Source organism: Trichosurus vulpecula, chromosome 6 (assembly GCF_011100635.1).
Source record: "Trichosurus vulpecula isolate mTriVul1 chromosome 6, mTriVul1.pri, whole genome shotgun sequence".
In the NCBI taxonomy this organism is placed as follows: domain Eukaryota; kingdom Metazoa; phylum Chordata; class Mammalia; order Diprotodontia; family Phalangeridae; genus Trichosurus; species Trichosurus vulpecula.
In genome coordinates this window covers 254,695,146-254,710,689 of record NC_050578.1, presented here as the reverse complement: position 1 = coordinate 254,710,689, position 15,544 = coordinate 254,695,146, and the positions used below count along the sequence as shown (strand labels likewise).

The window sequence follows — 15,544 nt, the reverse complement described above, 5'->3', positions numbered from 1 at the left end:
GTAACATTTTAAAACTAAAATACAGACAGTTCTCACTTAACATATATTTGCATCACGCAGATTTGACTCCCGAAGGTCGCTCAGGCTCAATCTCCAGCTGCAGCAGCAACGCCCTGTGCCAGGGGTCCTCCATACCAGGCATGAAGCAGGGCAGGGCCACATGGAGCCCAAAGAGAGGAGAGAGAGGCCTGTGGAAACCCTAAAACCTGAGAACGTTATGTGAGAACTGGCTGTACTACTGGACTGAAGTCTATAAACATACTGAGGAATACTGTATAGTAGAAAAGCATGTGAACTGAAGTCAGAAGATTTGGGTTCTACTTCGAATTTTGCCACATATTTGGCGTGAGGCCATGGGTAAATCACTTAACTTTTCTGGGACTTGGTTTTCTCATAGGGCAAATGAGAGCTGGCCAGGATGATATCTAAGACAGCTTCCAGTTCTACAATCCTAGGATGACTTTACACGCAGGCATTCTTCATGCTGCTGGTTTGTCAGCGCCTTCCATGCATCCAAGTGATTATACCAAGTTCTTAGTCATTGATATGACATTCGGTTCTGCTTCTAACCAAGCCTCTTCACCAGCTGTCTATTTCTTTTGCACTCAGATACCCACATACATTTTCAAAATTTAAACTGTGAAAGGCCTCAAAAATAAACAAAGACCAACTGGGCTAGTGGATCTAAACAAGAAAAAAGTAAATCCTTCATTTTAGGATCATATATCTGTCTCTAAAGTTGGTTATGAAGAGCTCTGTGCTCACGAATCAGAGTCCGCTTCAAGTGTACAAGGAAATGGCTGCCTGATGCTTTTAAGAAGGTCCCCTCAATCATGATTTTCACAGAATGAAGACTAAAGCAATAAATGATTCTCTATCAGTGTGAAAGCATAAAAGAGACTGTAATGAATGAGCTTGCACTAGAGCTCTCCTGTTTACAGGCCTGAGTTCCAGTTCGGTTGTCTAAGGCACCCCAGGCTTCCTCCCTGTCCTTACATACCCACCTCCCGTTACTGGAGGGAGGAAACACTCTCTCATCACAATTTATGACTTTAAAAGATGCGACGGCAGCCCTCAGCCTCATCCTTTAAAGGGCAGGTTTTAGGGTTTGCCAAGCACTTCACTGTTCCAGGTGGAAGACCTGGGTTCAAGCCTTACCACCTAGTTTTGCTGCATGAAGAGAAACTCTTAAGTAGCAAAATTTCCATAACTGTCATAATTACGGTCATCATGAAGAGCAGGGAACTGTCAGGAGAAAACCCCCCAGCCTGTCCATCCCAGCAGGGCTGGCAGGCAGGCCAGCCGGCCTCAGCTCGCCTCCCGGCCAGCACTCGGCAGCTGCTTACCACTGCACGCAGATGAGGGGGTGGCGTACAGAAACGGGTAAAACTGCATGCAGCGGACCAGTTTCAGGCTGCCTTCACACTCCAGGCACCTGGCCGTCACGTTCAGAGCCTGCCGAAAGGCCTGAATCGCTCCGCTGATGTTCTTCAGAGCAAGATAGGCATTTCCTAGGCTCAGAAAGGTCAGGGGCTGAAAAGAAAGGAAAAAAACCCCTGAAGTAAGTATGGTAGGGAATTCCTTTTTTCTCCAAGTTCCAAAATACCTACTCAGTCTCTTTCCCCTGGAAAGCACAGGCTTCCCAAGAAAGTTTGGAATCAGTGGCCACTTCACTGGCACTAGCTGTTTCTAAATGGAGGATGGCAGGGGATACCTTATTTCTGATAAGCAGCCAACAATCTTCATTTGTGAGCCATTCGCCTTTAAAAAAAAAATCCATACCTAATATTCTTGTGATTAAGTGAGTAAATCACCATTTAAAGGATGATTTCAGAGAATGTTTATATTTAGTCCTCATAACATACAGCCCCACAATAGGCACAAAACATGAACTATTTCAACAGATTATTCTTTTTCCTCCTAGCTTTGCCCATGGAATGAGAGGTTGGAGGATGGGGAGGGAGGAAAACAGGTAGAGGGCCATATAAAATCACATCGGGTGCTCACTTCACCAATTCAATAAAAACTTCTGTCCTTGAAGAAGCGCAACTGAATTTTAACCAGTTAATTACTTCATGCCCTTTGCTCACTCTCCTCTTCCTCCAATAATAATTCAATTAGTTGGGACAAAAGTGTAATGTGAAAACAGAATTTGTGCCATCAGTGATTCAGTTTTACAGGAGTAGATTGACATTTAACACACTAGTATTAACTCTTAAGAAACATCTTATTGTAACAAAGCAGAGGACAGCAAACCCTTCCCAACTTTAGCTCATGCTGTGAGCACTGTTCTCTTCAGATTACAGTTTAAGTATTATTTAGTGGCTTAAATCCCAACCCACAATTAAGCATGACACTCAGATTTCCAAAGCGTCTTCAGGGTTTGCATAAAGATACTAAGTGCTGCAATTAACACTTAGCCAGAATAATGACCATGCTAATGGGCTGGGGCAGCCAATTACTTCATTAAATGGGAATTAGTGTTGGGGATTGCCTTTGCCTTATTATTTTAAGATGCCATTCCGTTTGGAGAAAAAATGTTGCCTCACAACTTCGCTGGAGAGTCCCAGTGATGTGACCTTCCAAAAGTATTCATTTATGAACAGTGGAGGGGACTGAGGGGCTGCTCCACTCACCTGTGATCAGTTTCTGACCTAGAAATAAGCCTGCACTTAACTGACTTGAGATAGTTTTCATTTTCAAAACAGCCTTCTCAACGATTATTCATCCTGTCTCATTTGCCATAATGTTTTGATTACTCAATTTATTGGCAAACTCTATAGGACAAGAAGCAAAAAAATTAGTCCCCAGAGGCTATGTGGGAACTCAGTCTGGTTAGCAGAGGCAGCAACTATATTGTATATGTTCAATGTTTTATACCTCACATTTTTTTCCTGAAGTTTCCCCAGGTAACACCTTATAGAATTGTCAGAGCAAACGCAATACCTTTTAGTTATTAACTTCACCTACATCTCCAATCAAACCTATGCAGTTATCATTGCTCTTCTCCCCTATTCCTCCTAAAAGAAAATCCTCTCCTTAAGTCATTGTCGATGGACCCCAAAACTCCTAGGACTGACACAATGTGAGACTACTGAAGGTTATGAGGAATAGTGGAAGGAGTCCTTCTTTATTTACTGTGAAGTAACTGGAACTTCTGGAGGACCTTTGGATTCAGAGGAGTTCTGGAGAAAGAAGAGCAGTATTACTGAGCCCTGGGAAGAATCCAGAATTCAGAATGGTGACTTGGCTCTCCTGGACCCAAGGACAGAGGAAAGACTAATCAGAGAATATCTATGGGCAAAACAAAGACATTAGCTGAGTCAGGCTTCAGTCAAATGAGAGAAATGCAATGTCAACAGAAAGCCACAATGGTGTCTTTGGGATCCATTAAAAAAAAAAAAAGACCCTGCTTTTCCAAGAGAATCTAAGGAGCTAAGCAAAAATATGAGCTGGGTTTAGTCTGGAACTCAGGTGAATTAGTAAAATGACCAGCAAACTCAAAAGTCAGGTAAAAAGAGGAGCCCAGGGCCTAGAAATAGGGGAAAGCCTGGAAGAGACAGATGAATGTTTTAAATCTGCATCAAGCCAAGTTAACAAGCATAAGGCTGTGCTGTAATCGACCTCATCTGTAGAGCACTTAGACCCTGAAATTCCCTTGCACAGCGGTAAAAATGGTCTGCACCCCTAAACTGACCTGACGTGCACTGTGGTAGCGTAGGGGAATGGCCCCACGGAGAGGAGACATGATAGACAGGGAATCTCATGGGTAAAATCTCTGCAGGAGAATATACTGATTGTCCTTCTAGCCCCCAGGGAGGATAACAGAAAACTAACTCAGAGAAGCAGCCTCAAGAGTCCACTTGGGGGATGTTTTTCCTTTAGTGGGGGAAGGGGTTCTCTTTGCCATATCATCTAGCACTTGCTCCTTATTTAGTTTCTTTGGCAATTTGATTTGCAGCAGGAAGCAGGAGTCCAGGATTTTTAAAAATTTGAGATTAAGTGAACTTGTATATTCTGGGGGGACACTCTTTTTGTTCTAGCTGATTTCTCTTTAACGCTAAAAAAAATTGGAATCCCTGCACGTGGAGCTGGGAGAAGCCTTAGAGACGCTTCAGTGCAAACATACCCATTTAAGAGAAGAAGACTCCAAGGCCCGCAGCCAAGAAATGACCTGCCCACAAAGGGCGGAGCCTTCTGACTTCAAATCCATTGTTCTTCAAAACACATCATGCTGTCTCTTGCCCTCTTTTGTGACTCTGGGGATGTCACTCCTACACATCCAGACCCTAGCTAATTTATCAGGTTAAATGCACATTCATTTATCAAATACAAGGCAGGGCTTAACATTTCACGGGCTTCAGGTCAGAGAACAAGTGCCACAGATAAAGGCTTCCTCATCTTTTCCTGGGCAGTTAGGTAGCACAGGTGATAGAGTTCTGAGCTTGGGGTCAGGAAGACTTGAGTTTCCTGAGTTCAAATCCTGCCTCAGACATATAATGTGTGACTCTGCGCAAGTCACTTAACCCTGTTTGCCTCAGTTTCCTCATTTGTAAAATGAACTGGAGCGGGAAATGGCAAACCACTCCAGTATCTTTGCTGAAAAAAAAAAATGCCAAATGGGGTCATGAAGAGTCAGACATAAATGAAATGACTCAATGACATCTTTTCTTGTTGGCCAAGCTTGGCTTTGTATGGATAAAAGGATCCCAAAACCAAGCTTTCAAGCTAGTCCTGGTAATAAGCAGAAAGACACAATGTCTCATGTGGGAAGGAGCCTCAGCTGATGGAGATCTCGGCTCTGAGAGGTGGCAGTCCTCTGTTGTGTCCTCCTCACTTAAACCTACCTTTAAAAAATGGCACCAATAGAACCACCATTCATTTTAAAAGAAAACGAATGACTATATGCACATAAACATGCTTTATCTGGTCCACATAGCTTCTGCAAAGCAGAGGTGCTGCCCGGTAAAACACACCTGTGGATAGGTCAGTAACAGGCTGTGAAGTTCTCAAGAAATAGAAAGCCTCACCTCAGAGCTATTGATTGCCAGGGCCTGGATGAGCAGCTTGCTGGCTTCATGGTGAAGGCCATAGTGCATCAAGAGGTTGGCTAGGTTCACAAGGGGAATGTCTTGGTGCTGAGGTGGAGCCAAATCCAGAGCTCTCTGCAAGCAGGCGATGGCAAATGTGCTATTCCCCAGGGCTCGCCAGTAGAGTCCAGCTTCATTGAACATGAACCACAAAGGCTCATTTGGCTAAGGAGAAAACCAAACACAAGGCCCAGAGATGCCTGTTAGTGGAGGCATACCTGCCATGGTCCAGATTGAATCTTATTAAGTTCATCTTGGCTCTTGGCTGTTATTCCCAAGGGTCTGAGTTTCAGGTTCCCAAGTAAAAGGTAATCTTTACTCACCTTATTGATGGCGTGAAATAAGAGTGTTCCTATTTCTTCCTCTGTGATAGTATAGTTATTAATACGGGAAAGCAAAATCTGAAAAGCACAAAGCAGACACTTATAACAATAAGGAATAAACTTTCAAAAGTTTTTTGGAGATCAAAATGAAGCATATTGCCATACTGACATAGGACCATTGACTGAGAGCAGCAAGGAACCTCAGACCAGCTAGTCCATTTTGTGGATTAATAAACTGAGATCCAGAGAGATTACATGTAGTGTCACATGTGGGATTTGAAGCCAATCCTTCTGAGTCCAGAGTTGGCATTCTTTCTACTATACCACACTGCCTCCCTCCCAAAGGGAGGGTCTCTAGAAACAGGTTTCTCAGAAACAGGTGAGAGGTGGCAGGATGTAATGGAAAGGCCACTGGACCTGAAATCCAGAGACATGAATTCAAGTCCCATGTCAGACACATAGTAAGTGGTTGAACATGGGCAGTCATTTAACTTCTCCGGGCCTCAATTTACACATCTGTAAAATGACAATAATACTTGAAGCACTTTCCTTGGATTGTGAAGAAAGTGCTTTGTAAACCTTAAAAGCACTATGTACACGTGAGTTATCATGAATGTTTACAATGTTGGCTTGGTGCTATGGTAGAAAGAGCCCCCGGATTGGGAATCCAAGGGGCCAAGCTCAAGTCATGGCTCTGCTACTCCCTTTGTGACCAGGAGTAAAAAGAATTAAGACTTGAAGAGCTCTAGTATCCCTTCTGTCTCTAAATCCAGTGCTCTTCCTGTAACACGAATAGGCTAGCAGGAGCATGCCCATTTACACGGAAGCACTGATGCCAATGGAAAGATTAATGGCTCCTTAGGAAAGTGAGGGAGGAAGGATAAACTAAGAAATGCACGTGATGCAAAGTTTATCAGTAAAAACTTATCAAAGAAAGAAATCATTAAGCTGACTGAGCATGTCTCTGCTTTTGCTGGCATCACGAATTTTAAGGCTGAAAGGGATTCGGTGGTTATCTATTCTGATCTTTCTAAAATAAACCTGATCTATCCTGGTCCTCCAGCCTTTTTTGAAGATCTCCAGTGAGGGAGAGCCCAATGGCTCCTGAGGCTGCCATTGTTAGACCACTTTCACTGGGCAGTCTGTCCTGATAGCAAGCCAAAGATCACTTTTTGTTACTTCTATCCACACTATTCCTGGTTTTGCCCTCTGAAGCCCAAAAGAATAAGTCAAATCCCCTTTCCACATGATTGTCCTTCAAACACTTCAAATACAAAGACAACTTTCATGTTGCGAATCTTATCTTCTCTAAGCTAAATGTTTCCAGCTCCTTACACTGATCTTCATATTACACGGACTAAGCCTCTTCATGATCCTGGCTGCTCTCCTCTGGATACTCTTCGGATGAATCAGCACCCTTCCTATTACGCTTGGGATTGAACACAACACTCCAGGGCAGAGGATGAAAGGACTATTGCTTATTCCTGGAAGCTAAGGAAGTATGAATTCCCCACCTTACTTTTGGATTTTTTTCTTTGCAGCCATTTCTTCTAATGCAGCATAAAATAGCATCAGCTTTTTGGGGAGCAACATCACGTCAATAGCTCATATTGAGGACCTTTTCAGATAAAGGCTATCTCACCAAATTTCCCAAATTATGAACTAATAAGCAAAGTTGATTCTTTGAATGCAAATCTAAGACTTGATTTTATCTTGATGCATTTCAATGCTCTAGCCTGTGACAATCTTTTTGGATCCTGACTTGGCTAGCTCTTCCAGGTTTGTGCTATCTGTAAAAGTGAAAGCTATCCTATCTATGCCTTTATCCACAGATGGCCAGGAAGTCAAAGAGATGAATGGGAAACTTTATACCAAACTGCATCCAATACTTGATGTGATGAAAATAATGCGATCTTTTCTGGATATTAATCTGAAGTCTGCAGAGCAACAGTCATACCTTTTAATTAACACGCACCTATGACTGATCCCACTTCATGTCTGTTATTTCTTTGCTCTGCACCACCCAGAGAACACATGGCCTTAGTTTTCATTACAGCAATTTGCCACTGCTTATCTGTTGCTATGTAACTAGTATTAAGCTGCTTTCATTTGGGTGACTGGGCAGCACCGTGCTGCTCTCTGGTTGGTCTTGGCCATGCATCACTTCTACCCCTCGACACTCAGCAGCGTCCTGTGTGTGCAGGACTCTCTCTACACACACCAGTATTACTATTTTTCATACCACATGCTACCCAGCTGCTAGGGACTCTCCTTACTTCAGGTAAAATAAGCCCACAGACATTCATTATATCAAGCAGTTCTTCCATCACTGCCCAACCACTTCCCCAAGCCTGGGATCTGATGCTTCAAAAGGCCAGGAAAACAGACAGACATCTCGGTCTTACTGATGTTTGGGGTCAAAGGGAAAGAGCTTAGGAACCTACACAAGCTACAGCTGCAGGAAACAGCCCTTGGGCCCATGGGCATTTACGAAACCCAGGTATTTTCTCCTTTTCCCTTGACTCCTAGGGTTTGTGACCCGGTTTCAGTGTCTGTCTACTTAGCATTTGGCCCTACCCATTGCTCTGCTGAAGAAGATTGGTAAAAGAAAGGCCAGTCAGAACAAGAGCAACTATTGTCAAATGAAGCCTGCCTTACTTGTCGTGCGTAGTCATCTGGCATCTTGAATTTCAGATCCAGATGACGGTCTAGTTCTTTGAATTCAAGATACGGAGTCCGGCTGTTCCGGAGGCCAGTGGCAGAGGAGCAGTCTGGGGAATGGACCTCTCCTCCCAAAAGGCCTATATCCAGCGCTGAATGAGTCCTGCCACAAGAAAAGGGAACAAGGTTTAGATCTCTAGAGGAACAAATGTTTCCCTTCTTAAGTGAAGGTTGGCAATCTCAATGAAATTGCCTGCTTGTGGTCAGATTACTAATCATGCAGAATCAAATGTTTTGCTCAATTTCTCATCACTTGCCTGAGTCCTCGGTTTTCTGGAGGCAAGAAATATGTTGGCAGTTCATCACCAGGAGGGACTGCGGGGTAACTTTCTGCACAGTCTGTTCTTTTGGGCCACAGAATATGCTGCTTGTCCTAATAAAGGAAGTTTCCCATCAGTTTATTTCTAATAAACTCTCTCATTAACCTCCTAAAATGAACTGATAAAGTAACGAAAATAGACTAAGATGAGAGAAGAGACTACGTTTTGTAGAATGATATCATCATGCTAAACTGTTAGTTCAGTTTTGAGCTGATAGGCACTGTCTGAGCAAAGGCATTGTCAATCAAATGGGTAAATGCACATCAAGGACTTGGCAAATTTCAAAGTGCTACATAAGTAAATGAGGGCTGGCATCATTAGTATTTCCTATGCCACGAAATGGCCATGGACAGCAAGGGGAGGGGAGGAACACATGTTTCTGACTGAGTCATTTTGATGTTTCTGTATCTATGGTAACAGAACAAATTCATGTTCTATAACCCTCCCCACATACTTTTGAGGGCTTAGAGGATGCAGAGCTAAGTACTGGGCCAAGGTCACTGGCAAATGACTGATGATACTAAGGGCTTTTCACGTAGCACTTATCCACTTATTCTTTGATGATACTTTCTCCTCAGCCTTGATAATGTCGCTCCCTTTGGCTCTTCCTTCTGTCTGACCCCTGCTGGTCTTGGCTGGTTTATTTTCCTCTTCCTGTGCCCACGTGTAGATGTTCCTTAAGGTTCTGTTCTCAGTTTTATACATGGGCCCTTCCTCTGATTTCATCTACTGCCATGGCTTCAGTGGAAGTATCTGCACCTCTGTGCACCCAGTTCCCAAGGCTGACTATGCACCGGCAAAGAAACCTTCTGAGCTCCAGGCCCATTGTTCTAAGTCTTCCAGATGTCTCTGCCTGGATAACTCTGTCCTGCTGATCACTCAAACTCAACATGTCCAAAACGGTACTGTTTATCTCTCGGCCCCAAACACACATGCTCCCTCCCCATTTTCCTATGTCTGTTGATGATAATATCCTCCTCTTGGTCACTGAGGTTAAGGCAAGATTTTCCATATCACCTGGACTGTTGTAAATAGCCCCATAAATGGTCTGACTCTAGTCTCTCCCTTTTCTGAACCATACCTTACACATCTGCCAGTTCTGACAATATCAGCCTCCTTTCCAAAGATCTATGGCTCTACAGAACCTTATTAGCCTACTACTTGAGGCTTTCCACAATCTGGCTTTAATCAGCCTTGGTAACCTTAGTCCACATTCCTCTCCTTTAAATCCCTATATGCCAACCAAAGTGGATCATGGATCCCTCCTGTCATCCTGCAGTTCCCTCTGCCTCTCTTTTTTTCTGTCTGTCTGTCTCTGGTCTCCCTATTTTGCCCAGCTGGAAGCAGAGGTGCCACTAATAGGCCCAGTACCACTCTGAATGGCACAAGAGCTTTGACCTGCTCCATTTTCCAACTTGGGTCCCTTGGCCCTTCCTTAAACAACCTGGTGGTCCCATCTCCTCTCTCTCATTGTTCCTGGGGGCTTATCATACATATTAATGCTGCACTTACTGTGGACATCCAATCAGCTTAGCCTGCTACAGCCCAGAAGTCCTGAGCTCAAGATTCACCATCCTCAGCTTCCCCAGAAGTGTGCCACCAACCCCAGCTTGTACGGTCCCTTTTCCACGTTCCATATGTTTGTACAGGCTGCCTCCCTCAAACACTCACTGTTCCTCCCCAATGCTAGGAACACATTCCCTTTAATATCTCTGACTTAAAAACCTTTCTCTTGCCAGGCTCTCCATGGTTGGTGTACCTGTGAACTGGTCCAACTACTCTGGAAAGCAATCTGAAATTATGTTCAACAAAATGACTGAAACAGACATACCCTTTGAACTCAAAGATAATTGCTAGGCACATCTCCCAAGGAGGGAGAAGACAGAAGGGTCCCATATGTGCCAAAATATTAACTGCAGCACATTTTGTAGCAGCAAAGAACTTAAAATAAAATAGGTATCCATCAACTAGGAACTGTGGTACATAAATGTGAAAGAATCCTGCACTGTAAAAAACAATGAATATAAAGAATTGAGAGAAGCAATGGAAGTAGGCAGAAAAAAGAAAACATTGCAAATGATGATTAAAAAGAATTCTGTATAATAATAATCAAAATTAACCAAGAAGAGTTGAGAAAATGTACTGTCTCCCCTCTTTGCAGAAGTGGGGGACTATGGGTGAGGTATGTCACAGAGATTATCAGACATGAATGATGTAATGACTTGGTTAGGTCAAATTGCTTCCCCTCCCAAAACCCAAATCACAACAAAACAACAAAACTTTGCCTCCCCTGGGATGGGGAGAGGGGAGGGATGTGTTTACAACTGACGGTGATGTAAAAACACATATTAATAACAATAAGAGTAAAATGAGAAAAAATACACCTCTAGGTGGGAGATCATTGTATAGAATGTTGCATCTATACTGTCAGACATGGTTGATATATTAGTTGATTTTGCTGAGTTGGGGTTTGTTTGTTTTTTTACTTCTTTTAATCTTTGTTACAAGAGATGGCTCCTTGTGTGGATGGGGGAGGAATATATTTAGACACGGGAAATGTGATATGAAAATCAAAAGGCATCAATTTTTAAAAATCTTCATCCTTCCAGAATCAAAAGTACAAACTCTTCTATAAAAAGTAAGTGGTCTATCTCTCCTTCATCAGATTTCTCCTACCACTTTCTCTAGTATGTATTGTATCATATTTATTTATATATTGGACTTATTTCACTTGTCCTCCACCAAGACTCTGATGCTAAGGACAGTGACTGTGGGTTTTTTCTTTTTAATCTTATATGGCTAGCAGAAGACAATGCAGGTGTGTTTTATTGAACTGTATTGAATGTCAGTAGTTAAATAATGCTGCTTTGAGAAGAGAGGTATCCTCTGTACTTACCCTATATGCATCTGATTCCATGCCCCAAACCCAGAGAACAGAATGGGGCACAGGGGAAGACTTGGAGGAATGGCTGAGTTCACTCTGATTTTCATGAAGATCTAAATTCACAGACATCATGCTGGAAGTTGACGAATCTTCACCAAACTGGAGAATAAAATAAGACATTAAATCAAAACAAAAGAAGGGTTATGAAAAGACAGGACACTAATGCACTGTTTGGAGAGCTGTGAATTGGCCCAAACCTTCTGGAAAACAATGTGGAATTATGTAAAGAAAGTGACTAAAGTGTCCATACCTTTTGACTCAGAGATTCTAATACAACACATATGCCTCAAAGAACAGTCCTAAATACAATCGAATATCTATAGCCAAAACTTTTTACAGTAGCAGCAAAGACCTGGAAATAAATTAGATACCCATTGATTCAGGAATGACTAAATAGGTTATAATAATGTATTAAATATAGCAATGGGATAAATGTAATAAAATATCATTGTGCTATAAGAAACAATACATATGGAAAATGTAGTAAAGCATGGGGAGATTTATATGAGCTGATGCAAAATGAAGTGAACTAGGAAAACAATATATACAACGACTACTATGTAGAAGGAAAAAACAAACAAAATAATTGAAATGGAATACTGTGAAACTGTAAGACCAAATTTTGCTCCAAAGATGAGCTATGAGAGGGCATCTCCCAGAGGGGTCTGAAAACCAGGACACAGTGGTCTTCCAATGTATTAGCTGGTTTTATTGAGATGTCCCTCCCCCCACCCCCCACCTTTTTCATTTTTATATTGAGGGATGGCTCTCTGGCAAGGAGAAACAAAAAATAAAGATATCAGTAAAAATGTATTTACAAAATCCACATAGGTGTATGTATCTTCACAGAGGTGGAGAGATTTTCACAGGCCATGACTAAGGTTCAAAAGGGACCGTTGAAGTGAGTAAACATGAAAACTGTGAGAAACTAGATTCAACAAATATAGTGAATGAATGGTGCAAATTGCTTCCTTTGGGCTATTTCTTAGGAGTGATGCACAGAAAGTATAGATCCTAATTTTAGTCAATTTCCAATCAGCCTTGCCAAAGGGTAAGAGAAAAACAGGGTACAGCTGTCCTTCTCTTCTGCCTCTTTTCTATGACTAAGTCTCCATCACATCCAGTCTCTAGCTAAATGGGAGACTTGGTCAATTACGGAAACATGGGTAGATGATGGCTTGCCAGGAATATTAGACTGAGGTTAGACAAAGTCGCTTTTAAGGCCTCTTCCCCTTCTTGAGAGCCTAGGATTTCATTCCCCACTTTGCCTGTGTTCATGCCTTTGTGAAGCAGGGATCTCATTAATGTGAGCGTCCCCTCCATAGGTACAAACTGCAGCCTAGCTACACCTTCTCATTCTGTGTGACTCTTGTCCCTGTACTCCCAGAAATACTCAACATGGAGTCCCCCCAAATGCTAAGCTCCTTCCTAGAGTGTTAAGAGTGACACCATGTGGATGCCATCAGAGTCCCAGGGTTCTTCCTCAGGTATCCTCCTCTCTCGCTTTAAGACAAACACACCTCCTCTTCCAGTCTCACATCATTCTGGGCACGGGCACTGTGAGCCTTTCTCTAGCCCTCCAGGAGACCCTTTGCTTTAATGTCTTCCGCCCCATGCTGCACCGACAGCCCAGATTGATAGGCATGCGTCAAAGGAGATGCGCTATGTAGACTGACTATCTACCTCAACTTTAATTCTTCACAGATTGCGGTTTATTCACAGTCACAAACCCTAACCAGAAGAATACTCTTACAAAAGATGAGCCTTTGTTTCCTGGAGAAGCTGGGGATCATTAAAACCAAACCAAAATGTCCTCAAGGCAGGACAGCCTGCTCTCCTTCACCTGTGGGATTAGGCCCAGCTCACTGTCACGGGCAGCATCTAGGCCTGTTGAATGGCTGCCCATCCAATTGCATATTATAGTCTAAACAATATGCATTCTTCATCCACTTGGTTTTTCTGTCTGCATAGCTAAGCTAAAATTTTTTGAGTGATTATGAATCTCATTTAGGAGGTCATGCAATACTTCAGAGTCTAATACAGTCAGCACAATTTTATTCACCAACAAGAGTATCCAGAGGGCCTCACTGTCTACTGGGAATCCTTGTTCCATTTTGCCTCTATGCTGGCTATCCATGAAAGTGGCAAACACGTTTTCCTTTCTTAATATTAATATCCAGGGGATCCAAGTTAGCTCTGGTTTTACCTTTTAAGGAATATTGCGTGATTCTGACACTCTCATGGGAGATATGATGCTTGGAGGACAGCCTATGAGACACTGTCTTGGTCTTCTGAAGGAAATACTTTTTTACAGTCAACAGCAGGTGTGATTGCTCACCTTCCAGTCAACGGGTGATAAAGGTGTGAGCTGACTTGTCAAAGACCACCTATACTCTTCTCACATTTTCACCAAGCAAACCCTCCATGTCTATAGAGATGGGATTATTGGTATGTATCTTTGCCCTACCCTTCCTCACCTTTTTTCATAATAAGAAGACTTAAGATATTTCCCAAACCTTTGAATTCTCTTTTCAATCACACGGCTTTAAAATCAATTCCTTGACATACTCACAACTACAAAGCTCCCAGCAGAGAACCCCTGTGCATACTTGGTCTAGTCCAACTACTCCTTTTGAATTTTCCTCCCAAGTGCAATTTCCACTTGCTTATATAACACATAAGCTGTGAAGTTAAGGGACTAAATATGGCAGATCCACTGCCAGTGAAGGAAAAAAGAATTCACTATAGAAATCTGTGCAAATCTTTTCCATTTTTCTTGTTTCTTCTAGTTCCAGCCTTAAAAGTGTGTTCAGGATGATTGCCTAATTATGTCTTTCACCAAGCTTTCTGAAAACTTGCTTCTCCCTCCACTGCTTTTCACCGTATTTGAGCTGATGGTCCTTACTGATCTTCTCTCACCCACTCCAAGACTTCATGAACTTCATGTTCGAAATCAGTGCTGCCCTTTGTCATCCTCTATTGAGATAACTGATTTGTATCAATGAAACTTCCTTAGGAAATAGTGATAATCTTTGCCAATGTCAATTTATCTCCGAATGTTTTGCTTCAATACCTGGTTTAAAGAGATCAGATTAGACAGTTGCCTCAACTGTGCTGCATCTCTTCTTCTTATATTCTTGAATCAGCCATTAAGTCTTACTAATGTCACTGGTCTGACATTGACAGTGCAAGTCAAACTTGCAAATGACTCCTACCCAGTGCTTTCCTGTCTAATAATTCAGTTTAATTTTTGGTGCTTGCCAAGTCTAGCTTCTCTCAACTTGCTTTTTGGAGAGAACATGCATCATATATGCTTGATGCTTTGTGTATAATCTAGAAGCCCTTGACCATGATTGTTTCTTACTCCTGAATCCCATTTAAAAAATATACTTGTGGATTTTTTCTCTACCTTGCCTTAGAGCCACTTTAACATTGAAAACACTGAGTTTTAAAGCATGTGTTGGTTTGATTTGCAGTCTAATTGAATTCTTCATGAAATTTCTCGAAATCCTTATGCTCTGTACCAGATGTTGGACCAGAAGCTACACTGATTTTCATAGTGGTCTTTTTCAAGTGCTCATCACTACCACTGCAGCATGGGATGACTGAAAGCACTAGTAATTACTTCTGCCACTGGACACACAACTAAACGAATGCTACCTACTCTTTTATTTGCCTCTCTGAGAAGAAACTGTGAACCATACTTCTATTTAGCAGCTTCCTTCTGTCTGCAATATTAACTAGATTCTGTTTTTCCAATTAATTAGGCTGTAAATTCCACGAGGCAGGGGATTGCTCATTCTTCTCGATATATCTTTAGCGTCAAAGACAATGCCTTGCACACAGATGTTGAATAAATGTTGACTGATGGTGGTAATGATTTTGTTGGCTTTTGGGGCTGTAGCAACAAAACAAATGACTTTGATGGCTGATGAATTCAGAAAACAGGCTTAATGGCAACTAGTTCCCTTTTCAAGTTTGTAATCGATAATGCTTAATTTGCCAGATTAAGAATGGAAGATGGGGACTTTAAAACAAATAACATCCCAATCTTGACTCCCATCCTGTGCTCACGAGAAAGGAGACAAGGATGAAATAAAGAATGAAGGTGATCACGAGAAAGCACGACTGTAGTGAATTTGCAGG

General features: G+C 42.2%; 1 protein-coding gene across 2 annotated transcripts in view; it reads right to left on the bottom strand.

Moving 5' to 3' along the window:
- Positions 1–15,544, bottom strand: part of TTC17 (tetratricopeptide repeat domain 17) — a 114,713-nt gene that overhangs the window by 56,211 nt on the left and 42,958 nt on the right. For both annotated transcript variants that reach the window (XM_036763170.1, XM_036763169.1), the window contains exons 11-16: positions 11,351–11,497; positions 8,392–8,507; positions 8,072–8,237; positions 5,414–5,491; positions 5,031–5,255; positions 1,347–1,533 (exon numbers count right to left, since the gene is read on the bottom strand). In XM_036763170.1, the coding sequence (XP_036619065.1) occupies positions 1,347–1,533; positions 5,031–5,255; positions 5,414–5,491; positions 8,072–8,237; positions 8,392–8,507; positions 11,351–11,497 (919 nt within the window). The remainder of the gene's footprint in view (positions 1–1,346; positions 1,534–5,030; positions 5,256–5,413; positions 5,492–8,071; positions 8,238–8,391; positions 8,508–11,350; positions 11,498–15,544) is intronic.